A 26438-nucleotide genomic window follows, 5' to 3' on the forward strand; every position below is an offset into this window, starting at 1 on the left:
GTGGCCGGCATGACTAGATGCCAAAGGTGCACGGAACGCTGTTACCTTCCCACCGTAGTGGTCCCTATTTTTCTACTTGCATTTTTACGTGCTTTCGAACTGCTAGGTTGGCAGAAGCTGGGACGAGTAACAGGCGCTCACTCTGTTACGCGGCACTCAGGATTCGACCCGCCAAACTGCCGACCTTCTGATCGACAAGCTCAGCATCCTAACCCAGAGCCACCGGGTCCCTTGTGCTTCTAAACCACCTAGCAAAAAAATATAGTTGATTGTAAATATTAAGAGAAATCAATAGAAACAGTGCTGATCAAATTAACATTAATCTCTCTCTCTCTCTCTCTCTCTCTCTCTCTTTCTTTCTCTCGTGGAAAGGAGTCCTAGAATGGCCATTCTGGACAAAATTGGTTGTGGTAGCCATTGGATTCACTGGAGGCCTTGTCTTCATGTATGTGCAATGTAAAGTCTACATTCAGTTATGGCGAAGGCTGAAGGCTTATAACCGAGTAATATTTGTTCAGAACTGTCCAGATACTGCCAAAAAACTAGAAGAAAAAAATTCTTCCACCATTCAGAACACTGAAATTAAAGATACTGTCGTGGTTCCAGTATCACAGACAGATACAAACTTTCAGCAAACGGAAGAAACTGTTTCTGATGTCATGCCAGTTTGATGGAAGTAGCATTTTTGGGGGGAACAAAGTGAAACATTTCTGTTAGCTACAAGAAAAAAAATTCAAATCCACGGAGTATATTTGAAAAAAGAACAAACCTAAAAAAAGAAAATAGCAAGGAAAATTGATAATAAGCTGCACATTACCTCTGAAATGTAAATGAGAAATGGTTTTTTCCCCACTTTTCTTGCTAAGTACAGTTAAAAGTAGAAGTGAAGAAGATAAACAAAAACTTCTAATGGGCAAATGGACAAGCCAACACTACTATTGATGGCTTAAAAGAACTGCATTTGCAGAAATTCTACTGGTGTTCTGTTTACAAGAAAAAAAAACCTTTATGTGTATTTGCTACTATAGTCTTTTTGCTAATTATTGTAGACTTGGTGGGGGGGAGGGAGATCAAAGCAAATTTTTAAGGTTCTTACAAAGGTATGCATGGAAGCACAAATTATCTGTTTGATAATGTGATATTTAATGCTAAGGTGATTACCCTATAACATTTCTGTAAAAAACAACCATGCTGTTACTAAGTGATAATGAATTTTGAGTATTTGTAAACTAGAATATTAGAAATATTTTTCTTGGTCAACAATAGACACAGAAATAATTAACAGCAAATTCCTACATTCAAATTGCTACATTCATCTGGAGCAGCAACTTAGTTTGTAATTATTCTTATATAGTAGCATATTAAAACTGAATTTCCCGGCTGCCTGTAAAATTATTCTTCTAAAGGGTAATTCATTAAATCAGAGTATTAAGACACCAGAGTACTTTTGTTAACAAAAGGCTTTACAATTTACAGTATCTATTTATTAGGGTGAGAAATATGCAAAAATAAAAATAAAAAGCAGAAGTTACAGCCCAATGATTTGTTTTAAAGATAAAGATAGCCTTGAAAAAGTCAGTGTGGACAGCACTCACATTATGACAATATTCAATGTGAACTTAATTGACAGTGTATATGCAGTAACTTCTATACAAGAAAGAATTTTAATAGTTAAGTATTCAATAGTTCATTTGATACTATTATTATTTTAATATATTAATATAAAATGAGGGTAAGATGTTTAAATTCATATTAATATAAAAATGCAGCCTGCAGGGATCCAAAGAATTATTTGGCATCCCATTTCAGAAGTATTTACCCAGGAGGTTTAAAGAAAGTAAGATATTTACCAAAAATAAATATCTTATTTCTATCACTGTTATGCTTGTTGATTGTATTGTGATTTGTGCCCAAGTAATGTGAGTTAATGAAAAGAAAATAGTAATAAGAGGAACTTAGGATGAAAAGTTGCAATTGGTAATTTCTAAAAGAATTATAATTCATGCTGCAGATTTTTTTTAAAGTAAACTTTTTCCTGAGATGATTATACTCTTTTGTTCCATTGAGAAATTGCAAAAGCAATTAATTTCATTAAGAGAAATGGGTATTTTCTCACTGATGTCAGTAAGCCAGAGGTTGTTTACCATTATCAGAAATCTAGCTTGGTTGAAAAGATATTAACCATAAAGTTAATATTGTACAATATGATAGATTTGACAAGAATTATAATGGTGGGAATCTTTTGGAAATGAAAACTGGGTAACTGAACTGTAAACTAAACATTTCGGATAAAAGAAAAAAATGTGATTATAGTATTTTGTGGTGTTTAGAGGATCACATAATTTAACAGAGATAATGGGACGGATGGAAAAGAAGTCAGGCCACAAGCTGAAATCAAATTCAAACTGAGTGGTCTGCCTTTTCTTTTCTAAGTGGCATACAGATCAAGATATAGTTTGGGTTATATTTATAATCTGGAGTGGTAACTTATGCTTCTTCTCCAACTATAAATACTTATGATGTTACTATGCTTTTCATAGAAGATCACTATGTCATTAAGAGCTGAAAACTGAACTTATATGCAACAAAATGCACTTTCAGAATAATACTGCAATGTGAATTTCTTACCATTCTGCTAATGTTTGTCAGTTCAGGCAGTTAGTTGCCCAACTATAAATTTTGCAGAGCCCATACAATGGAGCCCATATAGGACAACATTGTGTAAAAGGATTATCGTGCATGCGGTAAAAGGAAAATGACTGGTATTCATATATTTGAAGAGCCAGTAAAATACTAGGTTCATAGAAATGTTGGCATGTTTATATAGCATGATGTATTGGGAGAAAAGGTCTACATGATTCCCATACCAGGATTTTTTAAGAAAATAACTTATAATTATGCCAGCACATTTTTAACTAAAATTTGTTTTGGTTTAATTCCATAGAACTTAGGGAATTATGTTATTTTTAAAATCTGATTCACATAGAAACAAGTATGAAGAAACAGCTTTCAGCTGTATTTAAAAAATTAAATGTGTCCCAGATTGCAATATGCAATCTTTTATGCTGTCTTTTTTTTGAGTACCAGTTAAAGTATGTTACAGATAGCAGAAAAAATGTGGAATATATCATCCTTTTAAGGAAAAAAAGCAAATTTTTAAATTCCATCATTTTTTGCTTGGTCGGTTGTTTGTTTTACTCTTAGGCACCATTCTATTCAAATTTTCCTGCTATCTATATATCTAAAATCCTAATAGTATAATTGCTACAGTTGGAAAACTTATCACTAGCAAAAAGTCAGTATTGCATTGTTGCACAGATTCCCATTTATCTGAAAATTCTCAATTTCCGAAAACTGCACTGCAATCTATGATGCAAATATTTTATTATATATAATCATTGGACTTGCAAGTTTGTTACTTGTTTTACCCAGTTCTCTTTGGCAAGAGTTTTTGTGGGTGATTTGTGTATTAAAAAGGTTCTTGGGGTGAGAAAAAAAAACTAATTGTTGTGGAACAAATTTGTATTTGTAATAAACAGATGACTCAAATGGCTATAAATTCTTTCTTTTTTAATAGAAACTAGTCATATTTCTATTATGTATTTTATAATTTCAGTCTGAAGAACTTCAGAACTCCAGTCTGAAGTTTCAAACTGGAGGTCATTGCCTTATCCCATGCCCTGAAAATTTGCACCAAATTTTACATGCGTGTTTTAAACGAAAGCTCACTTCAGTGCTTCAGATGACATTCTATTGAGCATGGAAGAACCTGGTTAAAACCAAGTCCAGTCCTTTTCCTGAGCAAGTTTTAATTCTAGAGGCTAGAAAAAAGAAGAAAATCAGAATTGAATTCTTCCCCCACCCATTCTTCAGGAATGTAGTTTAAATGTCAGTTCAGTAGCCTGAATTTGTACTTCAGGGTCTGATTTATAAATCAGCATTAAGGAACTTTGTTTTAAAAAGAGATCAATTCAGAAGTAGAAAGCCCACTAGTAGGTTCTCTGAAGCCATACTTGTGAAATCAAGTTATTTGCTTGTCCAAAAATTAGTAATATTTGAATTATGAAAATATTACAAGTTACCACATAGAACGTTGTTCAACTAAAGAACCCAAGAGTCAAATCCAAGAAGGTAATTTAAACATACTGGCTAGTATGTTTTGTTCAGTACTATTTTATAGCCCGTATTTTACTCTTTCCAATCCTATTTTATAGTCTGTATTTCATTCTCTCCAATTCAATAGAATATTGTAAATAAATTAGATACTAGGACACACAGTTTTGTATCTATGTATGCTTAGCAGGATAGCTTTTTATAAAAAGAAAAGAGCTACATGTGGTCTGTTGAGAGAATAGGAAAACAGTTCCTCCCTTTATGCATTTTTATTGTTTGGAAGAGTTTAAGGCAAAAAGGTATCTTAAGCTTTATATAGAATTCTTAACAGTAAACATGCGTACTAGTCGTTTCCGACCGGTGCTCATCTCCATTTCAAAGCCGAAGAGCCAGCGCTTGTCCGAGGACGTCTCCGTGGTCATGTGGCCGGCATGACTAGACGCCAAAGGCGAGACTACATTTCTTAATCTCAAGTGATGTTATGAGCTATGCTCCCAACCTGCAGCTTCAAGAAGGACTAATGCCAGAATGCACTATTAAAAAAGGGGTATGGAACGATGCATTTAAGTTCACTCCTAAATGAAAATCAGATCTACTTTCTCTTGAAGAACAACAACTGGGGAAAGATAGTAGGTGAGGTGGAAGATATTTGACTTTTTCTTCATGAGAATCTGTTGGTGGTTTTGTTGCATTACATGACTAATTAGAATAATTAATTTTGACAAATCAGAATTTGGCTCTATCAATGTAATATCAAGCATTTTTATGAACCTTACACACATTGCACTCTTTCGTTTTTCAAAAAGACATTGCTATATTATAAACTGCAGTATAAACTGTCAGAATTACAGGTACTCCTGGTTGAAAGTTTCTTGTTTCTTGCTGTCACAGCCATTTAAAACACTGGTTTGCCAATCCATTTTCAGATATCCAGCGAATTCTTTTTAGTCCACATCCTGTGCTGCAGACAATTCATTTCCAGCTTCAGTGTTTGCCTTCTCTATTCTACTGCAGACATCTTTACTGGATAACTTTCTCATTTTAATATTTGGTAGCTTCTTCAGGTCACCATCCCAGTCTCTGGTAGAAATGGAAGAAAAATGACAAGCGTTAGATGATGGAAACTATATTTATGTTGACGATCAATCATTTCTCCTATTTTAAAACAAAAAAAGATTGGAAAACACTGGAATAAACCCACCTAATTAGAAGAGATGTTTTCAAAAGACTTTACTGAAATTCCTATGATGCAGGAAACAGAGGAAAACTACTATGTATTCTCTAAAATGGCTTTACAATACTTAAATATAACACCCAGACCAAATTAAAAAAACCAAAATATTCTAGGTCCAATTTATGTCTAAAATGGCTCAACCTACTTTATAAACTGATCCTAACTATTGTAGCCTGGGGAAAGCATCTCAAAAGAAAATGTGCATTATCCAAAGTAGTTTTGCTAATACAAACTTCCATCTCTGGTTTTCAATTAATTAATTTCTTCCTGGATTTTGTTATTTGGGACAGAAATTAATGTTCAATGCTCTCTCAAAGCTCATCAGCTTCTGCAGTTGACTTCCTTCTAAAATAGGGATGACCCAACCTTCGAAAACTATTAAGATTATGCATTAAGGGCCAGCAAGAATCAGTGATATACTGTAACTTAATTCCTTCCCACCGCATATAATCAGATACAGAGTGGAAATGTGAGAAGCCGTCCATCCATAAAAACATCTCAAAATCTGTGTAGTTGGTTTTTCACACTGATTTCAAGGAAGCCTAACTCTAACCACAGGCTGATTTCCATCCCAATAAAATTTATCGTGTATTTTGCCTAGGAATTGAAATAAGGCAGAACAGGAATATACGAAGTCCATTATTTGTTAAAAAGCCTCTCCAAGTATAACCATGATCTTGGGGGTTTTTTTTCACAGATTTCAAGGAAGCCTAAACTTCAACTATATAGATTTCCTTCCAAAGTAGCATTTCCTACAAATTTTGCCTGAAAAATAAAATGAAGCAAAAAGGGAATGTAAGAAGCCTACTTGCCATAAACAGCCTCTCTGAATATATCCATGAAGTTTGTTTGTCCCACTGATTTCAAACAAACTTAAGCCTAACCCTAGATGGATTTCCATCTAAATAGGATTCCCCCAGGCATTGTGTCAAGCAATTACAATAACATCAAGAATAACATTTTATTTTTTATAAAAGTCTTAATACTAATAAAGTTAAAAAATAGAGAAAAAGGCAAAGATACACAAATATATAAACCTTCAATTTTCACGTTTTCAGTTTATTTCTGAATTACAGTACATCAATTGAATATGTTACTACACTCAAATGAGAAGTTCCTATATTTATAAAGTAATATTTTTTTATAACACAAGGAATCACAATACGATGTTGAAAATGTTTTATTTGAGACTGATATGATGTATGCCATTGTTGGACTGTTCGTATTAAATTACTTGGGACTAAAAGATTGTGTCCTCTTGAAAATAGACAGAAACTATGCTGGAGTAATAATATATCCCTTCCTGTCCCATTTGGAGGTGGTTAGAAAATAACTCACCTGAAATAACGAAGGTGTTTACAGTTTACAATGTCAGGGATTTCTGTGGAAAGAAATTGAATCTAAATTGAATTTAATCTAAACAATAGATTAAAAGTAAGGAAATTAAAAGATTAACGATCTCCAACTGTCTTGTTATCTTGTTAATGACCAACTCATCTGTTTATTTTGCCCACTTTGGAAATTAAAACTGATTCATCAAAATACCTTATTTCCAATTTATAGGATACTCCAACAATACATTCAAAAGGATGGATATTAGATTTACTTTGTTAGCAATGCAAAAAAAAATCTGATCATCATTTACTCATATGATTTGGTCCTCTGAATCTTTTGAAATATTTTTGGAATAATATTTGAGAATGGAATGGAAGGGAATGGAATAGAAATAATAGAACTAGAAATAATAAGATATGGAAATGGAACCGAACAGAAGCTGGAAGGGACCTTGGAGGTCTTCTAGTCCAGCCCCCCGCTCAAGCAGGAGGACCTATACCATCTCAGACAAGTGACTGTCTAGTCTCTTTTTAAAAATCTCCAGTGATGGAGCACCACGATTTCTGGAGGCAAGCTGCTCCTCTGGTTAATTGTCCACACTGTTAGGAAGTTTTTCCTTAATTCCAGGTTGCTTCTCTCTTTGATCAGTTTCCAACCATTGTTTCTTGTCCTTCCTTCTGGTGTTTTGGAGAATAATTTGACACCCCCCGTTCTTTGTGGCAGCCCCTCAAATACTGGAATACTGCTATCGTGTCACCCCTATTTCTTCTTTTCTTTAGACTAGCCAAACCCAAGTCCTGCAGCCGTTCTTCATATGTTTTAAGTCTTCAGGCCTTTGATCATTTTAGTTGCTCTTCTCTGAACTTTTTCCAAGGTCTCAACATCTTTTTTGTGGCATGGTGACCAAAATTGGTTGCAGTAATTTTAATGTGTAGATTCATAGGGAATATATTTGTGTTAAAGATATTACGATGTTAAATTATATCCAAAAGGTCTGGCATTTGACTGATGAGTTATGGTTGTATCACGCCATCAATGCTAATTATTCTGAGGATTTGAAATAGTGCTACAGGTAGTCTCAATTTATAACCATTCATTTAGTGACTGTTCGAAGTTACAATGGCCCTAAAAAAAGTAAATTATTATCAGTCCTTGTACTTACAACTATGACAATATCCTCACAGTCAAGTGATCAAAATTTGGGTAATTAGCAACTGGCATGTATTTCCAACAACTGCAGCACTTTGGAGGGCCTATGATTTGCCATTTGCTAGCTTCCAACAAGCAAAGTCAATGGAGGAAGTCAGATTTGATTTGATTTAACAACTGCAGCGATTCACCTAATAACAGTGGGCAAAAAAGGTCGTAAACTTAAACATGAATCACTTAACAGTCAACTCTCTTAGCAGTGAAAATTCTGGTCCGTTGTGGTTATAAGTCAAAGACTACCTGTGTTCTTGATATTAAACTGGATTCACGAGAAGTGGCTATTACTGTTTTTGAAAAAGCAATCTTATTACCGTATATACTTGAGTATAAGCCGAATTTTTCAGCCCACTTTTTGGGCTGAAAAACTCCACTTCGGCTTATACTGCAGTCAACAAAAAAAGAACTGTCCCTTCGTTCGGAACAGGCTGCTGAGAGAAGCTGCCTCGCCTGCTGCGCCCCCAACAACCGCCGCTGCCGCTTTCCCCCCCCCATCGCTCACCCGCTGCCCCCGAAAATGCCGCTGCCGCTTTCCCCCCCATCGCTCACCCGCTGCTCCCGAAAATGCCGCTGCCGCTTTTCCCCCCCATCGCTCACCCGCTGCTCCCGAAAATGCCGCTGCCGCTTTTCCCCCCCCATCGCTCACCCGTGCCGCCCTGAAAATGCCGCTGCCGCTCACCCGCTCGCTCGCTTCCTCGCCCGGGGACCAGCACCAGCCAGCCAGCCCGCCGGCGAGAAGCCCGGCCCGGAAGTGAGGGGAGGGAGCGGAGTCGCTCACCCGTGCTTTCCCCCCCCATCGCTCACCCGTGCTTTCCCCCCCCATCGCTCACCCGTGCTTTCCCCCCCCCATCGCTCACCCGTGCTTTCTCTCCCCATCGCTCACCCGTGCTTTCTCTCCCCATCGCTCACCCGTGCCGCCCTGAAAATGCCGCTGCCGCTCGCCCGCTTGCTCGCTTCCTCGCCCGGGGACCAGCACCAGCCAGCCAGCCCGCCGGCAAGAAGCCCATCCCGGAGGTGAGGGGAGGGAGCGGAGTCGCTCACCCGTGCTTTCCCCCCCCATCGCTCACCCGTGCTTTCCCCATCGCTCACCCGTGCTTTCTCTCCCCATCGCTCACCCGTGCTTTCTCTCCCCATCGCTCACCCGTGCCGCCCCGAAAATGCCGCTGCCGCTCGCCCGCTTGCTCGCTTCCTCGCCCGGGGACCAGCACCAGCCAGCCAGCCCGCCGGCGAGAAGCCCGGCCCAGAGGTGAGGGGAGGGAGCGGAGTCGCTCACCCGTGCTTTCTCTCCCCATCGCTCACCCGTGCTTTCTCTCCCCATCGCTCATCCGTGCCGCCCCGAAAATGCCGCTGCCGCTCACCCGCTTGCTCGCTTCCTCGCCCGGGGACCAGCACCAGCCAGCCAGCCCGCCGGCGAGAAGCCCAGCCCGGAGGTGAGGGGAGGGAGCGGAGTCGCTCACCCGTGCTTTCCCCCCCATCGCTCACCCGTGCTTTCCCCCCCATCGCTCACCCGTGCTTTCTCTCCCCATCGCTCACCCGTGCTTTCTCTCCCCATCGCTCACCCGTGCCGCCCCGAAAATGCCGCTGCCGCTCGCCCGCTTGCTCGCTTCCTCGCCCGGGGACCAGCACCAACCAGCCAGCCCGCCGGCGAGAAGCCCGGCCCAGAGGTGAGGGGAGGGAGCGGAGTCGCTCACCCGTGCTTTCCCCCCCATCGCTCACCCGTGCTTTCCCCCATAGCTCACCCGTGCTTTCTCTCCCCATCGCTCACCCGTGCTTTCCCCCCCATCGCTCACCCGTGCTTTCTCTCCCCATCGCTCACCCGTGCTTTCCCCCCCATCGCTCACCCATGCTTTCTCTCCCCATCGCTCACCCGTGCTTTCTCTCCCCATCGCTCACCCGTACCCTTCCCCCTCCTCCCGCCCCGCCAATGCCTAAAGTCATTCGGGGGGCGATTCCCGGGACCCGCCGGAGTCCGGCCCGCCAGACTCGGCGCTCGTCCTTCGCCGGTGGGGAGCCGCTGCCATGTTCAGCCGGAGCTCTCGGAAGCGCTTCTCCAGCAGATCGGTGAGGGGACTTTAACCCCCCCACACACACACAGACTCCCCCCCGGCGCTCGTTGAGGGGAGGCGCGGCGGGAGGGCCGGGTGGAATCGAGCGGCGGGGTTGCGAGGTGGCGGGGAATCAATCCCCCTTTCCCGGAGCCGCGCATCCCGTTTGGCAGCTCGGCTCCCTTTTTCAGACCCCAGCGTTGCGTCTGGGCACCTTCGGGACAGGACGCTGCCCTGCCCTGCCCTGCCCCCTCCTCCCGCCCCGCCAATGCCTAAAGTCATTCGAAATGAGAAGGGCCTGCGGAGACTGACACCAACCCGAGTGCCCAAGCGGGTCTTCTCAGCGTCAGGCAAAGTAGCTCACATGCAAAACAAGCCTGGCAGAGGAGCCGGAGCAGCTCCGCTGCTGGGGGCGTGTCTCGGCCGGGCCTTGCAGGATCTGTGCCGGGCGCCTCTGCTCGCCGCTCCGGCTCCTCTGCCGGGCTTGTTTCACGTGCGAGCTACTTTGCCGGCCGCTGCTGAGGGAAGATCTCTGGAGAGGAGCATAAGGTGAGCTGCTGCATTTCCCAGCCTCGGCTTATACTCGAGTCACCAACTTTTCCCATTTTTGGGGGGTAAAATTAGGGGTCTCGGCTTATATTCGAGTCGGCTTATATTCAAGTACCGTATATACTTGAGTATAAGCCGAATTTTTCAGCCCACTTTTTGGGCTGAAAAACTCCACTTCGGCTTATACTCCAGTCAACAAAAAAAAGAACTGTCCCTTCGTTCGGAACAGGCTGCTGAGAGAAGCTGCCTCGCCTGCTGCGCCCCCAACAACCGCCGCTGCCGCTTTCCCCCCCCATCGCTCACCCGCTGCCCCCGAAAATGCCACTGCCGCTTTCCCCCCCATCGCTCACCCGCTGCTCCCGAAAATGCCGCTGCCGCTTTTCCCCCCCATCGCTCACCCCGCTGCTCCCGAAAATGCCGCTGCCGCTTTTCCCCCCCCATCGCTCACCCGTGCCGCCCTGAAAATGCCGCTGCCGCTCGCCCGCTCGCTCGCTTCCTCGCCCGGGGACCAGCACCAGCCAGCCAGCCCGCCGGCGAGAAGCCCGGCCCGGAGGTGAGGGGAGGGAGCGGAGTCGCTCACCCGTGCTTTCCCCCCCATCGCTCACCCGTGCTTTCCCCCCCCATCGCTCACCCGTGCTTTCCCCCCATCGCTCACCCGTGCTTTCTCTCCCCATCGCTCACCCGTGCTCTCTCCCCATCGCTCACCCGTGCTTTCTCTCCCCATCGCTCACCCGTGCCGCCCTGAAAATGCCGCTGCCGCTCGCCCGCTCGCTCGCTTCCTTGCCCGGGGACCAGCACCAGCCAGCCAGCCCGCCGGCGAGAAGCCCAGCCCGGAGGTGAGGGGAGGGAGCGGAGTCGCTCACCCGTGCTTTCCCCCCCATCGCTCACCCGTGCTTTCCCCCCCATCGCTCACCCGTGCTTTCCCCCCCATCGCTCACCCGTGCTTTCTCTCCCCATCGCTCACCCGTGCTTTCTCTCCCCATCGCTCACCCATGCCGCCCCGAAAATGCCGCTGCCGCTCGCCCGCTTGCTCGCTTCCTCGCCCGGGGACCAGCACCAGCCAGCCAGCCCGCCGGCGAGAAGCCCAGCCCGGAGGTGAGGGGAGGGAGCGGAGTCGCTCACCCGTGCTTTCCCCCCCCATTGCTCACCCGTGCTTTCCCCCCCATTGCTCACCCGTGCTTTCTCTCCCCATCGCTCACCCGTGCTTTCCCCATCACTCACCCGTGCTTTCTCTCCCCATCGCTCACCCGTGCTTTCCCCCCCCATCGCTCACCCGTGCTTTCTCTCCCCATCGCTCACCCGTGCTTTCTCTCCCCATCGCTCACCCGTACCCTTCCCCCTCCTCCCGCCCCGCCAATGCCTAAAGTCATTCGGGGGGCGATTCCCGGGACCCGCCGGAGTCCGGCCCGCCAGACTCGGCGCTCGTCCTTCGCCGGTGGGGAGCCGCTGCCATGTTCAGCCGGAGCTCTCGGAAGCGCTTCTCCAGCAGATCGGTGAGGGGACTTTAACCCCCCCCACACACACACACAGACTCCCCCCCGGCGCTCGTTGAGGGGAGGCGCGGCGGGAGGGCCGGGTGGAATCGAGCGGCGGGGTTGCGAGGTGGCGGGGAATCAATCCCCCTTTCCCGGAGCCGCGCATCCCGTTTGGCAGCTCGGCTCCCTTTTTCAGACCCCAGCGTTGCGTCTGGGCACCTTCGGGACAGGACGCTGCCCTGCCCTGCCCTGCCCTGCCCCCTCCTCCCGCCCCGCCAATGCCTAAAGTCATTCGCTCGCTCGCCCGCTGCCTCTCCCGGGACCAGCGGTGGCGCAGCAGCCCAGCCAGCCAGCGGGCGGACGGGCGGAGAGAAGCCCGGCCCGGAGGGGAGGGGAGGGAGCGGAGTCACCGGGGGCGCAGCCCGGGGCCCACGTGGAAACAAGGCTTTACTGCCCCACACACACACACACACACACACACCAGGAAATCGAGGAAGCTTGCGTAAGATCTGAAGGAGACACGATCGTGGGAAAGGCACCGAGCGTGCCGTGGAAAAAAAAGAAAGGGTGGACTTGGGCTCGGCTGGTTTCGCAACGGGAAATGGGAAATCCCCGCAAAAGATGCCGGGGTCGACAGCGTTTTTTCTACCCGGAACAAGCAAACGCTGCCCCAAAACTGGGGCGTTTCAAGCCATGGCTCCTCCGGCAATAGTCGCTTAAGCTGCAGTTCATCCAGTTCCCCCAGCCTTTCCAAATATTCCAGGCTGGAGCATTCACTCCCTCCGCAGTTCCTCCAGCCATTACGAGCCGTTTCTGGTTAAGTTCAAACAAATACAAGCAGATTCAAGCCGTGGCTCTTTCCGCCCCGAAAATCAGCTGATCTGGCGTTTCAAGCCGCGGCGTTTCAAAGCGGCCACAATCTCCTGGCAAGACCTCCTCTGCAGTTCCTCCAGCTATTACAAAGCAACTCTGGTCAAATTCAGGCCGTTTCGGTCTAATTCAGGCAGATGCAAACAGATTCAAGCCGCGGCTCTTCCACCCGAAAATCAGCTGATCGGGCGTTTCAAGACGCGGCGTTTCAAAACGGCTACAATCTCCCGGCCAGACCTCCAGCTGCCTCACCTGACAATCGGGGAGGGGAGGGGAGGGGGGAGGAAGGAGGAAGAAACCAGCGCACCCTTTGCCCTTTTATTGTCGCAATCGAAGAGGCAGGAGAATGCGGGGTGGGGAGGGGAGAGAGAGAGAGAGAGAGAGTAGAAATCCCTATTTTCGGAGCCGAGAAGCGCGGCTACAGCAGTCGCTAGAGTTCCCCCCAAGGGGGCGGAGAAAGAAGAACTCTCGGAGCGTTTCTTTCGTAAATACGCGCGCAGGCACACACTCGCCCAGCCGCGTGCTTCGCCCAGCTTCTCGCGGGGAGTTTGCAAGCCCTTCGTTTCTCTTCAGGGCCGTCAGAAGGGCGAGCAAGTCTCTGCCCTGCCCTGCCCTGCCGTGGGGGTGGGGAGCCAAGCGCGCTTGACGAACCTGGAAATGAGAAGGGCCTGCGGAGACTGACACCAACCCGAGTGCCCAAGCGGGTCTTCTCAGCGTCAGGCAAAGTAGCTCACATGCAAAACAAGCCCGGCAGAGGAGCCGGAGCAGCTCCGCTGCTGGGGGCGTGTCTCGGCCGGGCCTTGCAGGATCTGGGCCGGGCGCCTCTGCTCGCCGCTCCGGCTCCTCTGCCGGGCTTGTTTCGCGTGCGAGCTACTTTGCCGGCCGCTGCTGAGGGAAGATCTCTGGAGAGGAGCATAAGGTGAGCTGCTGCATTTCCCAGCCTTGGCTTATACTCGAGTCACCAACTTTTCCCATTTTTGGGGGGTAAAATTAGGGGTCTCGGCTTATATTCGAGTCGGCTTATATTCAAGTATATACGGTATATACGGTAGTCAAAAAATGACTCAATATATTTTTCTGTGGCATATTTAATAATATCAGCGACATTTAAAAACCTATTTGATAGATAGATGATAGATAGATAGATAGATAGATAGATAGATAGATAGATAGATAGATAGAGATAGAGATGATAGATGTCATTGTGGGTATGTTTACAAATACAAAATAGATATGAAAAAGATATGAAAATGTATGGATTTTATAAAGAACAAAACGTGTTTGATAAGATATTACTAACTTCTGATGAGAAATTGATTAAAAAATTGTATAACTTTTTGTTAATTTTAGAGATGGAAAGTGAACAAATTAAAGGGACAATGACAAGATGGGCAGAGAATTTTGGTTATACTATAGAGTTAGAAGAATGGCAAAAATTATGGGAGAGAAATTACAAATTGACAATGTCAATTGCATATAAAGAAAATCTGTATAAAATGTTTTATAGATGGCATTTACCTCCAGCCAGATTAGCAAAAATGTTTAAAAATGTATCAGGCAAATGTTGGAAATGTAAACATAATATAGGTACATATTATCATATTTGGTGGACATGTGATAGTTAAAGCTTACTGGAGAAAAATACATGCTTGGCTAGAAAATATATTAGGAGAACATGTAGCATTTAATCCCGAATTATTTTTATTAGGTATATTACCAGAAAAGACTGATAAACAAAATACATACTTGGTTCTACATATCATAACTGCAGCAAGAATAAGCTATGCACAATGCTGGAAAAATGAAAAAGTACCATCAGAAGAAGAGCTAATAAAGAAGATACTGGAATGCACAGAGATGGACAGACTAACTATGAGACTAAAAGACAAAGAAGAAACAGATTATTATGAAAGCTGGAATTTATTTTATAAATGGTTGGAAAAAAGAACCAAAGAGTGAAAATTTGTATATGTATTAATGAATTATGAACTCAGTTCACACGTTGTTTGGAAAATTAACATATGTGTATAAAGAATAAAAAATTTATATATATATATATATATATATATATATATATATATATATATATATATATATATATATATATATATATATATATATATATATATATATATATACCGTATATACTTGAGTATAAGCCAAATTTTTCAGCCCACTTTTTGGGCTGAAAAATTCCACTTCGGCTTATACTCCAGTCAACAAAAAAAACTTACCGAGGACTTGTGCGCGGCCGAGGCTTTGGTGCTTCCGGGATTGCGCGCACCTCTCCCAAGCCACCGCCGTCCGGAGACCTGCCGAAGTTTGGGGAGGTTTGGGGAGGTGCGCGCGCACCTCCCCAAACCTCCCCAAACGTCGGCAGGTCTCCGGATCTCCGTGCCTTGCCTGCCTGCTTCTTTCCGCTGCGGAAAGAAGCAGGCAGGCAAGGCACGGAGATCCGGACACCTGCCGACGTTTGGGGAGGTGCCCAAACCTCCCCAAACGTCAGCAGGTCTCCGGATCTCCTCCCCAAATGTCGGCAGGTCTCCGGATCCCCGTGCCTTGCCTGCCTGCTTCTTTCTGCTGCGGAAAGAAGCAGGCAGGCAAGGCACGGAGGTCCGGAGACCTGCTGACGTTTGGGGAGGTTTGGGCACCTCCCCAAACGTCGGCAGGTCTCCGGATCTCCGTGCCTTGCCTGCCGACGTTTGGGGAGGTGCCCAAACCTCCCCAAACGTCAGCAGGTCTCCGGATCTCCGTGACCTGCCTGCCTGCTTCTTTCCGCTGCACCTCCCCAAATCTCCCCAAACTTCGGCAGGTCTCCGGACGGCGGCGGCTTGGGAGAGGTGCGCGCGATCCTGGAAGCACCGAAGCCTCGGCCTCGCGCAAGTCCTCGGTAAGCTCCGGGCGGTCACTTGCTTCGCGTCTCCTGAGGGAAGGGGGGGCGACTGGAGCGGGCGTGTTTCCTCGCCTGCTGGGCGCCGCGATTTGCCCGGGAAACGCGCAGGCCCGAATGGCAGCATGGAGCGAGGAAGCGGACAGCCAGGGCTTCTCCGAGAGCCGCGGCCACACAGGGTATTCCTGTGTATTCAGGCTTGCAAAATGGCGGATCGAGCCTCTGCTGGCGGCGGAGGCTTGCAGAACGGCGGATCGGCTTATACTCGAGTCACGAACTTTTTCCAGTTTTTGGGGGTGAAAATGGGGGTCTCGGCTTATACTCGAGTCGGCTTATACTCAAGTATATACGGTATATATATATATATATATATATATATATATATATATATATATATATATATATATATATGGATCTTTGGTTATTCGGGGTTTTTCCCACGTAGAACTAAAGGTGTAGGCGCAACGTTTCGACGGAATCCCATCCGTCATCATCAGGCTGGTGGCTTTAGCTTCCTTCTTCTGGGAGAAGCATGTGGCTGTTTGTTCCTCTTTTTTAAACTGCCAGAGGGGGGTGTGTTCTGTGGGTGGAGGTGTGCTCTGATTGGGTGGGGGACCAAGTGTGTTCTGATTGGGTGGGAGTGTGTTTTGAATGGTGGGGGTGTTCTGATTGGGTGGGGGTGTGTTCCAGAAGAAGGAAGCTAAAGCCACCAGCCTGTTGATGACGGATGGGATTCCATCGAAACGTTGCGCCAACACCTTTAGTTCTACGCGGGGAAAAACCCGAATAACCAAAGATCCACATACAAACACCCGCGAAAACCTCAGAAAACACACACACATACATACATACATACATACATATATATATGTTTTCTGAGGTTTTCACGGGTGCCTGTATGTGGATCCTTGGTTTTTCGGGTTTTTCCCCGCGTAGAACTAAAGGTGTAGGCGCAACGTTTCGACGGAGTCCCATCCGTCATCATCAGGCTTTAGCTTCCTTCTTCTGGGAGAAGCATGTGGCTGTTAGTTCCACTTTTTTAAACTGCCAGAGGGGGTGTGTTCTGTGGAGGTGTGCTCTGATTGGGTAGGGGACCAAGTGTGTTCTGATTGGGTGGGAGTGTGTTTTGAATGGTGGGTGTGTTCTGATTGGGTGGGGGGGTGTTCTGAGTGGATGGGCTGGTCTCAGCTGCCAGCTCCAGAACTGAGCTGGTGAGTTGTGCTGCTTTTGTTCGGCTTCGTGTTTGTGGTGGTGCCATGTTTTTATAGTGGGTGTCAGTTTGCTTATTGTGTGGTTTGGAGGGGTTTAAAGTGGCTGATGTTGCAGCTGTAGTTAGGTTTCTGTTTTGTGGTTGTGTGTCTTTATCGTTGTGGGTTCGGATTTGCTTTTTGAATGGTTGTGTGGTGGCGATGTCATGTGATGTTATCATGAGTTTGGGTCTGGTATCATTCTTGGTGGTTGGGCCTCGTCTGTCAATCAAGGCGGGTTTCCAAATGGCTGGTAGACGAGAGGTATCATCTCGTGTATTCATGCTGTGGGGGCGTTTTTCTATCTCAATGGCTTCTCTGATTATTCTGTTGTTAAAATGTTCAATTTTGGCGATACTTTTGGTTTTTTTAAAATCAATTTCATGTCCCGTGGCTTCAAAGTGTTGGACCAGGGATGAAGTTTGTTCTCCCTTTCTGAGTGAGTTTTTGTGCTCTTCAATGCGTGCACTTATTCTTCTGTTGGTCTGTCCGATGTATGTGGTGGGGCAGGTGGTGCATGGGATTTTGTATACTCCTTGGTTTTCTAACCCAATTATGTCCTTGGGGTTTCTTAGGATGGTGGATATTTTTCTGTCTGTGTAGAATGCTGTTTTGATGTTGTGCTTTTGGAGGACCTTGCTGATTCTGTCTGTGGTCCCTTTTAAGTATGGGAGGAGGGCTTTGCCATTTTCTTGTTCTCTGTCTTGGGTTTTTGTGGGTGTCTCTCTTCGGATTAAGTTGGTAATCGTGTTTCTTTGGAATCCATTGGCTGTTAGTACATTAGTGAGAGTGTGTAGTTCGGTTTTTAGGTGTTGTTCGTCAGCTAGGTGTTTTGTTCTGGAGATGAGTGTCTTGGCTACGGAGTTGATCTGTGCTGGGTGGTGGTGTGAGAGTGCGTTCAGATAGCGGTTTGTGTGTGTTTTTTTATGGTAGATAGTGTGTCCTAGGGAGCCGTTGGATTTCTTGTAGACTAAGACATCAAGGAAGGGAAGTTGATTGTTAGCTTCTGTTTCCATGGTGAATTGTATTTTGGGGTGTAGGCTATTGAGGTGTATGAGGAAGTCATCCAGTTTTTCTTTGCCGTGTGGCCAGATTACGAAGGTGTCATCTACGTATCTGAGCCAGAGTTTGGGTTTGTGGTTTGATTTTTCTAGAGCGAGGGTTTCAAAGTGTTCCATGTAGAGGTTTGCGATGACAGGTGAGAGGGGTGATCCCATGGGTGCTCCTTCCATTTGTTTGTATCTTTGTCCATTGTAGATGAAGTATGTGTTAGATAGGCAGTGGTTGGTCAGATCTAGGATGTGTTTTGGGGGGTTGTATTTATTTTGGATAGCTGTCAAGGCTTCTTTGATTGGCACTTGGGTGAAGAGGGATACAACATCGAAGCTCACAAGTAGGTCACAGGGCTGTAAGTTTAGTTTACTTATGATCTCTATGAATTGGAATGAGTTTTGTACGTGCGAGGTGATGGAATTTGCATAAGGCTGTAGTTGTTTGGCAAGAAATTTGGCTAGATTTTGTAGAGGTGAGCCTATGGAGCTGACTATGGGTCTGAGTGGGGTTCCTTCTTTGTGTATCTTGGGCAGACCATAGAGCTTAGGACATCTGGATGATTTTTCTCTGGGAATGATTGTTTTCTGGATCTCTTCACTGATGGGGGTGGCTTTTATTTTTGATTTTGTGGTTTTTTTCCAGGTAGGTGGTGGGATCTGTCTTGAGGAGTTTGTATGTGGAGTCTCGGAGTAGGTTGGATAATTTGGTATGGTAGTCAGATGAGTTCATTACCACCGTGGCGTTGCCTTTGTCTGCTGGCAGAATGATTATGCTGGTGTCATTTTTTAGGTTAAGTAGTGCTGTCTGTTCCTCTTTGGGTAAGTTGCTTTTGGGTGGTTTGCTGGTGCAGAGGATGTTGGTAACTTCGAGTCTGATTTTGTTGGCATCATCAGGGTTAATTTTGGTCAGGCTGGATTCGACTCCGCATATAATGGTTTCCGTGGGAATGTGTTTGGGAGCGACTGCAAAATTAAATCCTTTAGACAGGACGTTGGTTTCGGCTTTGGTGAGAATCCTATCTGAGATGTTGTGCACAGTTTGTTTCATGTGTTGCTGTGAGAGAGGAGGGGTTTGTTTCTGGCGTTCCTTTAGTCTTCGGAGTTTATTGGTATGTGTGTCTGTTTTGTAGGCAGTCTCTGTTTCAGCTCTCCAGACGGCGATTTGTTTGAATTTGTCCCAAAGTGTGGGGTGGATCTTGTTGCTGAGTTTGAGGTGAAGTGTGAGGAGGTCTCTGTTGATTCGGTCCAGGAGGAATCTTTTTGTGTGGAGTTCGTTTCTGATTAGGGCCAGTTCTGTTCTTATCAGGATGCGTTTGATGGCTGCAGAGTTGGAGTGGAATTTCAATTGGAAGGATGTGGGGATTAAATTTTGATCTCGGCATTTGCGTAGGAATGTGAGGTCACACAGAATGGAAGCTCTTCGTACTTCGAGTTTTTCGTAGGTCTTGGTTAGCTGGTAGATTTCCTCCCCGTAGAGGTAAGATATTTGTTTTCTGAGGTTTTCGCGGGTGCCTGTATGTGGATCCTTGGTTTTTCGGGTTTTTCCCCGCGTAGAACTAAAGGTGTGGGCGCAACGTTTCGACGGAGTCCCATCCGTCATCATCAGGCTTTAGCTTCCTTCTTCTGGGAGAAGCATGTGGCTGTTAGTTCCTCTTTTTTAAACTGCCAGAGGGGGTGTGTTCTGTGGAGGTGTGCTCTGATTGGGTAGGGGACCAAGTGTGTTCTGATTGGGTGGGAGTGTGTTTTGAATGGTGGGTGTGTTCTGATTGGGTGGGGGGGTGTTCTGAGTGGATGGGCTGGTCTCAGCTGCCAGCTCCAGAACTGAGCTGGTGAGTTGTGCTGCTTTTGTTCGGCTTCGTGTTTGTGGTGGTGCCATGTTTTTATAGTGGGTGTCAGTTTGCTTATTGTGTGGTTTGGAGGGGTTTAAAGTGGCTGATGTTGCAGCTGTAGTTAGGTTTCTGTTTTGTGGTTGTGTGTCTTTATCGTTGTGGGTTCGGATTTGCTTTTTGAATGGTTGTGTGGTGGCGATGTCATGTGATGTTATCATGAGTTTGGGTCTGGTATCATTCTTGGTGGTTGGGCCTCGTCTGTCAATCAAGGCGGGTTTCCAAATGGCTGGTAGACGAGAGGTATCATCTCGTGTATTCATGCTGTGGGGGCGTTTTTCTATCTCAATGGCTTCTCTGATTATTCTGTTGTTAAAATGTTCAATTTTGGCGATACTTTTGGTTTTTTTAAAATCAATTTCATGTCCCGTGGCTTCAAAGTGTTGGACCAGGGATGAAGTTTGTTTTCCCTTTCTGAGTTTTTGTGCTCTTCAATGCGTGCACTTATTCTTCTGTTGGTCTGTCCGATGTATGTGGTGGGGCAGGTGGTGCATGGGATTTCGTATACTCCTTGGTTTTCTAACCCAATTATGTCCTTGGGGTTTCTTAGGATGGTGGATATTTTTCTGTCTGTGTAGAATGCTGTTTTGATGTTGTGCTTTTGGAGGACCTTGCTGATTCTGTCTGTGGTCCCTTTTAAGTATGGGAGGAGGGCTTTGCCATTTTCTTGTTCTCTGTCTTGGGTTTTTGTGGGTGTCTCTCTTCGGATTAAGTTGGTAATCGTGTTTCTTTGGAATCCATTGGCTGTTAGTACATTAGTGAGAGTGTGTAGTTCGGTTTTTAGGTGTTGTTCGTCAGCTAGGTGTTTTGTTCTGGAGATGAGTGTCTTGGCTACGGAGTTGATCTGTGCTGGGTGGTGGTGTGAGAGTGCGTTCAGATAGCGGTTTGTGTGTGTTTTTTTATGGTAGATAGTGTGTCCTAGGGAGCCGTTGGATTTCTTGATCTGTGCTGGGTGGTGGTGTGAGAGCCAATGGATATATATATATATATATATATATATATATATATATATATATATATATATATATATATATATATACACATATATATATATATACATACATGATAGATGTAGATAGATTAGATAGATAGATAGATAGATGATAGAGATAGATAGATAGATAGATAGATAGATAGATAGATAGATAGATAGATAGATAGATAGACAAACAGACAGACAGACATGATAGGTAGGTAGGTTGGTAGATAGATGGTAGAGAGATATAGAGATATGATAGGTAGGTAGATATTAGGTAGGTAGGTAAGTAGATAGATGATAGGTAAGTAGGTAGATAGATGGATGATAGGTACAGTATGTATGTAGGTACATAGGTAGATGATAGATAAGTAGATGATAGATATAAATAGATGATAGATAGATAACCTTGTCATTTTTTTACTGTGGGCACAATGGCACACATTAAAAATGAAATTTAGTTGCTTGCTCTCAAAGTGTACACATACATAACACACATTTAAACATACTATATACAACATATGTATAGACCTATACCCTTACATATAGGTAACATATAAATATTAATCACTGTCCATCTTGAATACAAATGGAAGAAGGAAGCTTTAGAGTTCACAAGGTTAATACTGTATGGAATTTGACATCTGATTAACATTTTAGTTTCCACCTTTCTGTTAGTTTGCTTGCTTGTTTAGTTTTGTTTTGGTAGTTTTTGTCATGTAGTTCTTTCCTTTTTTGTGCATTTGTTCTATTTTTTCTGTAAAATTTGTTAAAATATTTTAATTTTTTTTAAAAAAAATTAAAATTTTAATTTTTTTAAAAATGCAAGAGGCACACTGATATACTGGATTATACTGGTAACAAGACAATAAAGAAAAGATCTCTCCAAATTTTAACAACAATAGCAGCAACATTTTGCTGCCCTAATTTGTGAAAATGAAGAAAGCTTAAGGTAAGCTTTTTCCCAAATGTTGTTCTCCTACATTGTTAATAACAAATTTCTGGTTTCAGAAGTGTTAATTCCAGGCATCACACCATGTTCCATTTGATGGAACCTGTGGTTGGATTACAAAACTAAATTACATCCCATAAATCCAAGTTTGCAGATATCTACCTTATCTAGCTTCAACTTGCTAGTAAAAGACACGGGTTTGGACTAAAACTTTAATCCTGGCAAAGCAGTATTCAGTTGTATTCAAAAATTTGTCCATGGTTCCATAAATTAACAGCTTTTGAGCTCTAATATCAAACTCTAATATTTCAAAATCAAGATTACAAAAAAGCCATAACTGAACTTTTTAAAACATAGTTATTCCCTTTTTTTAAAAAAAGAAAAAGAAAAAAAGAGACATTGGCATATAGGTCTAGACCAGGGGTGGGGAACCTTGGCCGTTTTACGACTTGTGGACTTTATTTGTGTTTATTAGATTATGTACGTGTGTTATATTAAGTACTTTCTCAGGAGAAAACTGTATTTGCCACGAAGGAAAAAAAATACATGCTGCCATATCAAAGATATTATTTTAACCAGTTAAGCAATTTTAATCAATTAATCTAATTTACCACTTAAATGTTTCACATCAAATTTGGAAGAGCTGACACAGATTACCCACCCTGCAGCTTTCTTCAGTAAAATAAATGATTTGAGAAGCTGATATCTGAATGTCAAGCTCAATAAGCAGGCATATACATAGAATGAAGGCTACTGCTAAGCTTGTAAGCCACCCTGAGTCTTCAGAGAAGGGCGGGATATAAATGGAATTAAAATAAATAAATAAATAAGTAAGTAAAGTCCAACAGCATACAGAGAATAAAGTATGAGTAATATATGAGAAAAAAATGAACTTTTATTTACATGTGTCACTGTTCTTTTAAGCAGAATTCTTATATTTGGGGTACTTTTAAATAACAGATTACTTTTTAGCACAGCTTACCGATGCCATAGCCTTCATATTGCTGTCGTTCACGTTCCATAGTTTGCTTGATTACAGTTTCCCTGGAACTATGCTGTCTGGACTGTCGTCCTTTAATGCTGTTGTGCAGTTCAATCTGCTCCAACTCATCATGAAATCGCTGCAAATAACTAAAACACAAGAAACTGTCATTTTAGGAACATTACTTTTTTTTAAAAAAAAAAAGTAGTACTTCTCAATTATTTAGAAACACTAAATCGTCTTGAATATTAAAGAATAAAAAATATATACAAAAATACTGATATTTAAAATTATGAAGGGAATATAAGAGGCAAGGTACTTCTCTGTCTTCTCTGTCATCAATAATCCAGATTTTAAACAGCAATTTGACAACAAAAGAATTAATAGCATAGCTTTCTTTAGCCAGGAAAAGATTTTTAAAAGATTTTTTTTTCTCTCAAACTACTCTGTGTATGTTGCAAACTAAGGTTGCTTTTTAATTTCAGCTCATATTTAAAATAAATAACAGTTCATTTACAAAATCCAGAAACAGGATATTTGAAGCTAAAGATTTCTCCAAAATTTGTCTATAAATAGTACACAAGTATGTATTATTCTAGAAAACAATTATATTAGAACAGTTAATGTAACTGTTAGCATATATGAAATGTTAAAATTACACTGTGTGAATAAATACTAAAGATGGCATATACTGTAGCAACTGATGTTCTAGTACAGGGCTTTTCAACCTTTTCACCCACTGTACCACTTTTAGGATATGGCAACATCCGAGTACCACCAGTCGCTTAGCAAGGTGTGAAAAACTTGATGACCCCCCCAAAAAAAGGAAAAAAGTGATGAAGTACAGGTAGTCCTTGACTTACAACAGTTTGCTTAGTGACTGAAAAAAGTGCCCCCCAAGCCACAGCCGAGCAAGGCACCTGCCTGCCCGCCCAGCGGCGCTCTTCCTCCTGTCCGAGGTTTTCATGGTTGTGAGCATTTCTGTTGAGGATTGGCAGCAGGGGTGGGGTGGGGGGTATTGGGTTTTATTTCCCCCCCTCTGCTGGGTGATTGCAGCAGGTTTTGGTCACTTCACATGACCCTGGGACACTGTGACCGTCATAAATATGAATCAGTTGCCAAGCATCTGAATGTAAATCACAAGACCCTGGGGATGCTGCAACATTCCAGCCGATCAGTGCTTCTTCTGGCCTCAGCAGAAGTGCCAGGATCAGTGCTGAGCTCCAGCTGAATCCTGGCGCTGATCTTGGTGCTTCCGCTCAGCCCTGCAGCTCCAGCCGTCTCTCGCTCAGGCTTGCGCGGTGCTGCCACCGGTTCAGCTCCTTCCCCTCCCCCGCTACTTTTCTAGAATGATCGCGTACCACCTGCCAGGTGCCCATGTACCACAGGTGGTACCCGTACCACTGGTTGAAAAGCCCTGTTCTAGTACATCGCACAGAACAGGGTACTGTTTTGATTTTGAAAAACATACCAAGCAGATAAAATTATGAACATCAACACAACATTCTTGTTCCAAATACAAAGTGAACACTTTGTTCACTTGCTACAAACCTACTTTTCTACTAATTCAGAAGCTTCTTTTTTTGTGTATTCCATTTTGTCAGGATCAAGGTGGTGTTGAAACCAAAGTAATTTTTCACCTACAAAAAAAAAACAACAAAAATAAAAGTTCATGGTTCATTCCGATATTCAATATTTCTGTTAAATATAACAGGAATGTTAATTATTCCAATTCATTAACATATCCAATGCATTAAAAACATCTATTTTTAGCTACTGATCACAAATGCTTTTTTTTAAAAAACACTTATGAAAAAATCACATATATGTATGAAAAAAGCATATCACATAATTTTTGAAGTACATTTGTTTAATGTAGGCACAAAGTCACATGCGAGATTATACAAATGTATACTTCTACATGTAGAAGCAGGGCAACGACTCCAGTCCCGGTTGCTGCGGCTGTCTCTTCCGCCGCCTAGCTGATCCATTTGATCCGCGGGGTCTTTCCTGATTCCTGAACATCCCTGACGTCGCTGTTGTCCAGGGAGGCATAATAGGGAGCCGAGGATGGAGGCACCGGCCCCACTCTGGATGGCTGCAGCAGTTGCAGCGGCTCGGGGGCGTGTTAGAGGCGCCCCATCGCCACTGCCCCCGCCGGTGTTCGGGCCCGTGGGGAGATGACAGGCTAGGGCCCCGCGGGGTACTCGCCTGAGCTACTCGATGTCCTCTCAGGGTTGGTGGTTGAATTCCCAAGACTCATGGTCTTGGGCGACTTTAACCTACCGTCCCTGGGAGGATCGTCCGATCTGGCTCGGGAGTTCATGGCTTCCATGACGGCCATGGACCTGTCGCAAATAATTTCTGGACCGACTCATGAGAGAGGCCACACCCCAGACTTAGTGTTCTTGTCTGGACGGTGGCGCGATGATATCGGTGGGGGTGCCACGACTGTTATGCCCCTGTCATGGACCGATCATCACCTCGTGCGGCTAGACTTCCCCTTTGCCACCCCCCGCCGTGGGTGCACGGTGCCAACCAGATGGTACCGCCCTAGGCGCCTAATGGACCCTGATAGGTTCCAGGCAGCGCTGGGGGACGCACATGCACTCCCTGCTCACAGCTCGGCAGATGCCTTAGTGGAAGCCTGGGAGAAGGCAGCCACGGAGGCTCTGGACCGAGTTGCACCCATGCGGCCTCTGACCCGGCGCAGATCCCAGCGAGCCCCATGGTTCACTGCGGAGCTCCGGGAAATGAAGCGTCGGAGACGGGGCCTAGAGAGCCATTGGAGATCCAGTCGATCCGAATCCGACCGATTGCGATTAAGAAGCCTCACCAGGTCTTATCTCGCTGCGATAAGGGTGGCAAAATCCAACTACTTTTCCACCCTCATCGCGTCCGCAGATAACCGCCCGGCTGCCTTGTTCAGGGTGACTCGCTCCCTACTGAACCAAGAGGTGAGGGAGGAACCCTTGCAGGGCCGAGCCGAGGAATTCGGTCAATATCTGCTGGATAAAATTGCTCGGATCCGAACCGGCCTGGACTCCAACTGGGCTGAGTTGGAAGAACAAGGCATGGACAGTCTTGTCGACGTCACCTGGGAGGAATTTGATCCTGTGACTCCCAAGGAAGTGGACAGGATTATGAGGAGGCTGAGCTCCTCCACATGCTTACTGGACCCGTGCCCTTCATGGCTGGCATATGCAGCTCGAGAGGGGACACGAGGCTGGTTCCTGGCGGTCATCTCCGCTTCTCTGAGTGAGGGTCACTTCCCCACCGCCTTGAAGGAGGCGGTGGTGAGACCTCTCCTCAAGAAGCCCACCTTGGACCCATCCTCATTGAATAACTTTCGTCCAGTCTCCAATCTTCGCTTCCTTGCGAAGGTTGTTGAGAGCGTGGTGGCGCACCAACTCCCTCAGATCCTGGATGAAGCGGTTTATCTAGACCCGTACCAATCGGGCTTCAGGCCGGGGTACAGCACGGAGACGGCATTGGTCGCTCTGATAAATGATCTCTGGAGAGCCCGGGACAGGGGCCATTCCTCTGTCCTAGTCTTATTAGACCTCTCGGCGGCTTTCGATACCATCGACCATGGTATCTTGCTGCGACGCCTCAGGGGACTGGGA

General features: G+C 44.9%; 2 protein-coding genes across 2 annotated transcripts in view; one reads left to right on the top strand and one right to left on the bottom strand.

Moving 5' to 3' along the window:
• MARCHF1 (membrane associated ring-CH-type finger 1) overlaps positions 1-766 on the top strand; it is a 55066-nt gene extending 54300 nt beyond the window's left edge. The window contains exon 4 of the mRNA XM_083367881.1: positions 373-766. Coding sequence (XP_083224007.1) covers positions 373-671 — 299 coding nt within the window. The 3' untranslated portion in view covers positions 672-766. The remainder of the gene's footprint in view (positions 1-372) is intronic.
• Positions 767-964: 198 nt separating this feature from the next.
• TMA16 (translation machinery associated 16 homolog) overlaps positions 965-26438 on the bottom strand; it is a 39033-nt gene continuing 13559 nt past the window's right edge. The window contains exons 4-7 of the mRNA XM_083367882.1: positions 24368-24452; positions 22813-22961; positions 6686-6728; positions 965-5193 (exon numbers count right to left, since the gene is read on the bottom strand). Of these exons, the coding sequence (XP_083224008.1) occupies positions 5058-5193; positions 6686-6728; positions 22813-22961; positions 24368-24452 (413 nt within the window). The 3' untranslated portion in view covers positions 965-5057. The remainder of the gene's footprint in view (positions 5194-6685; positions 6729-22812; positions 22962-24367; positions 24453-26438) is intronic.

Source organism: Vipera ursinii (genome assembly GCF_947247035.1).
Source record: "Vipera ursinii genome assembly, chromosome: 7".
Lineage (NCBI taxonomy): Eukaryota > Metazoa > Chordata > Lepidosauria > Squamata > Viperidae > Vipera > Vipera ursinii.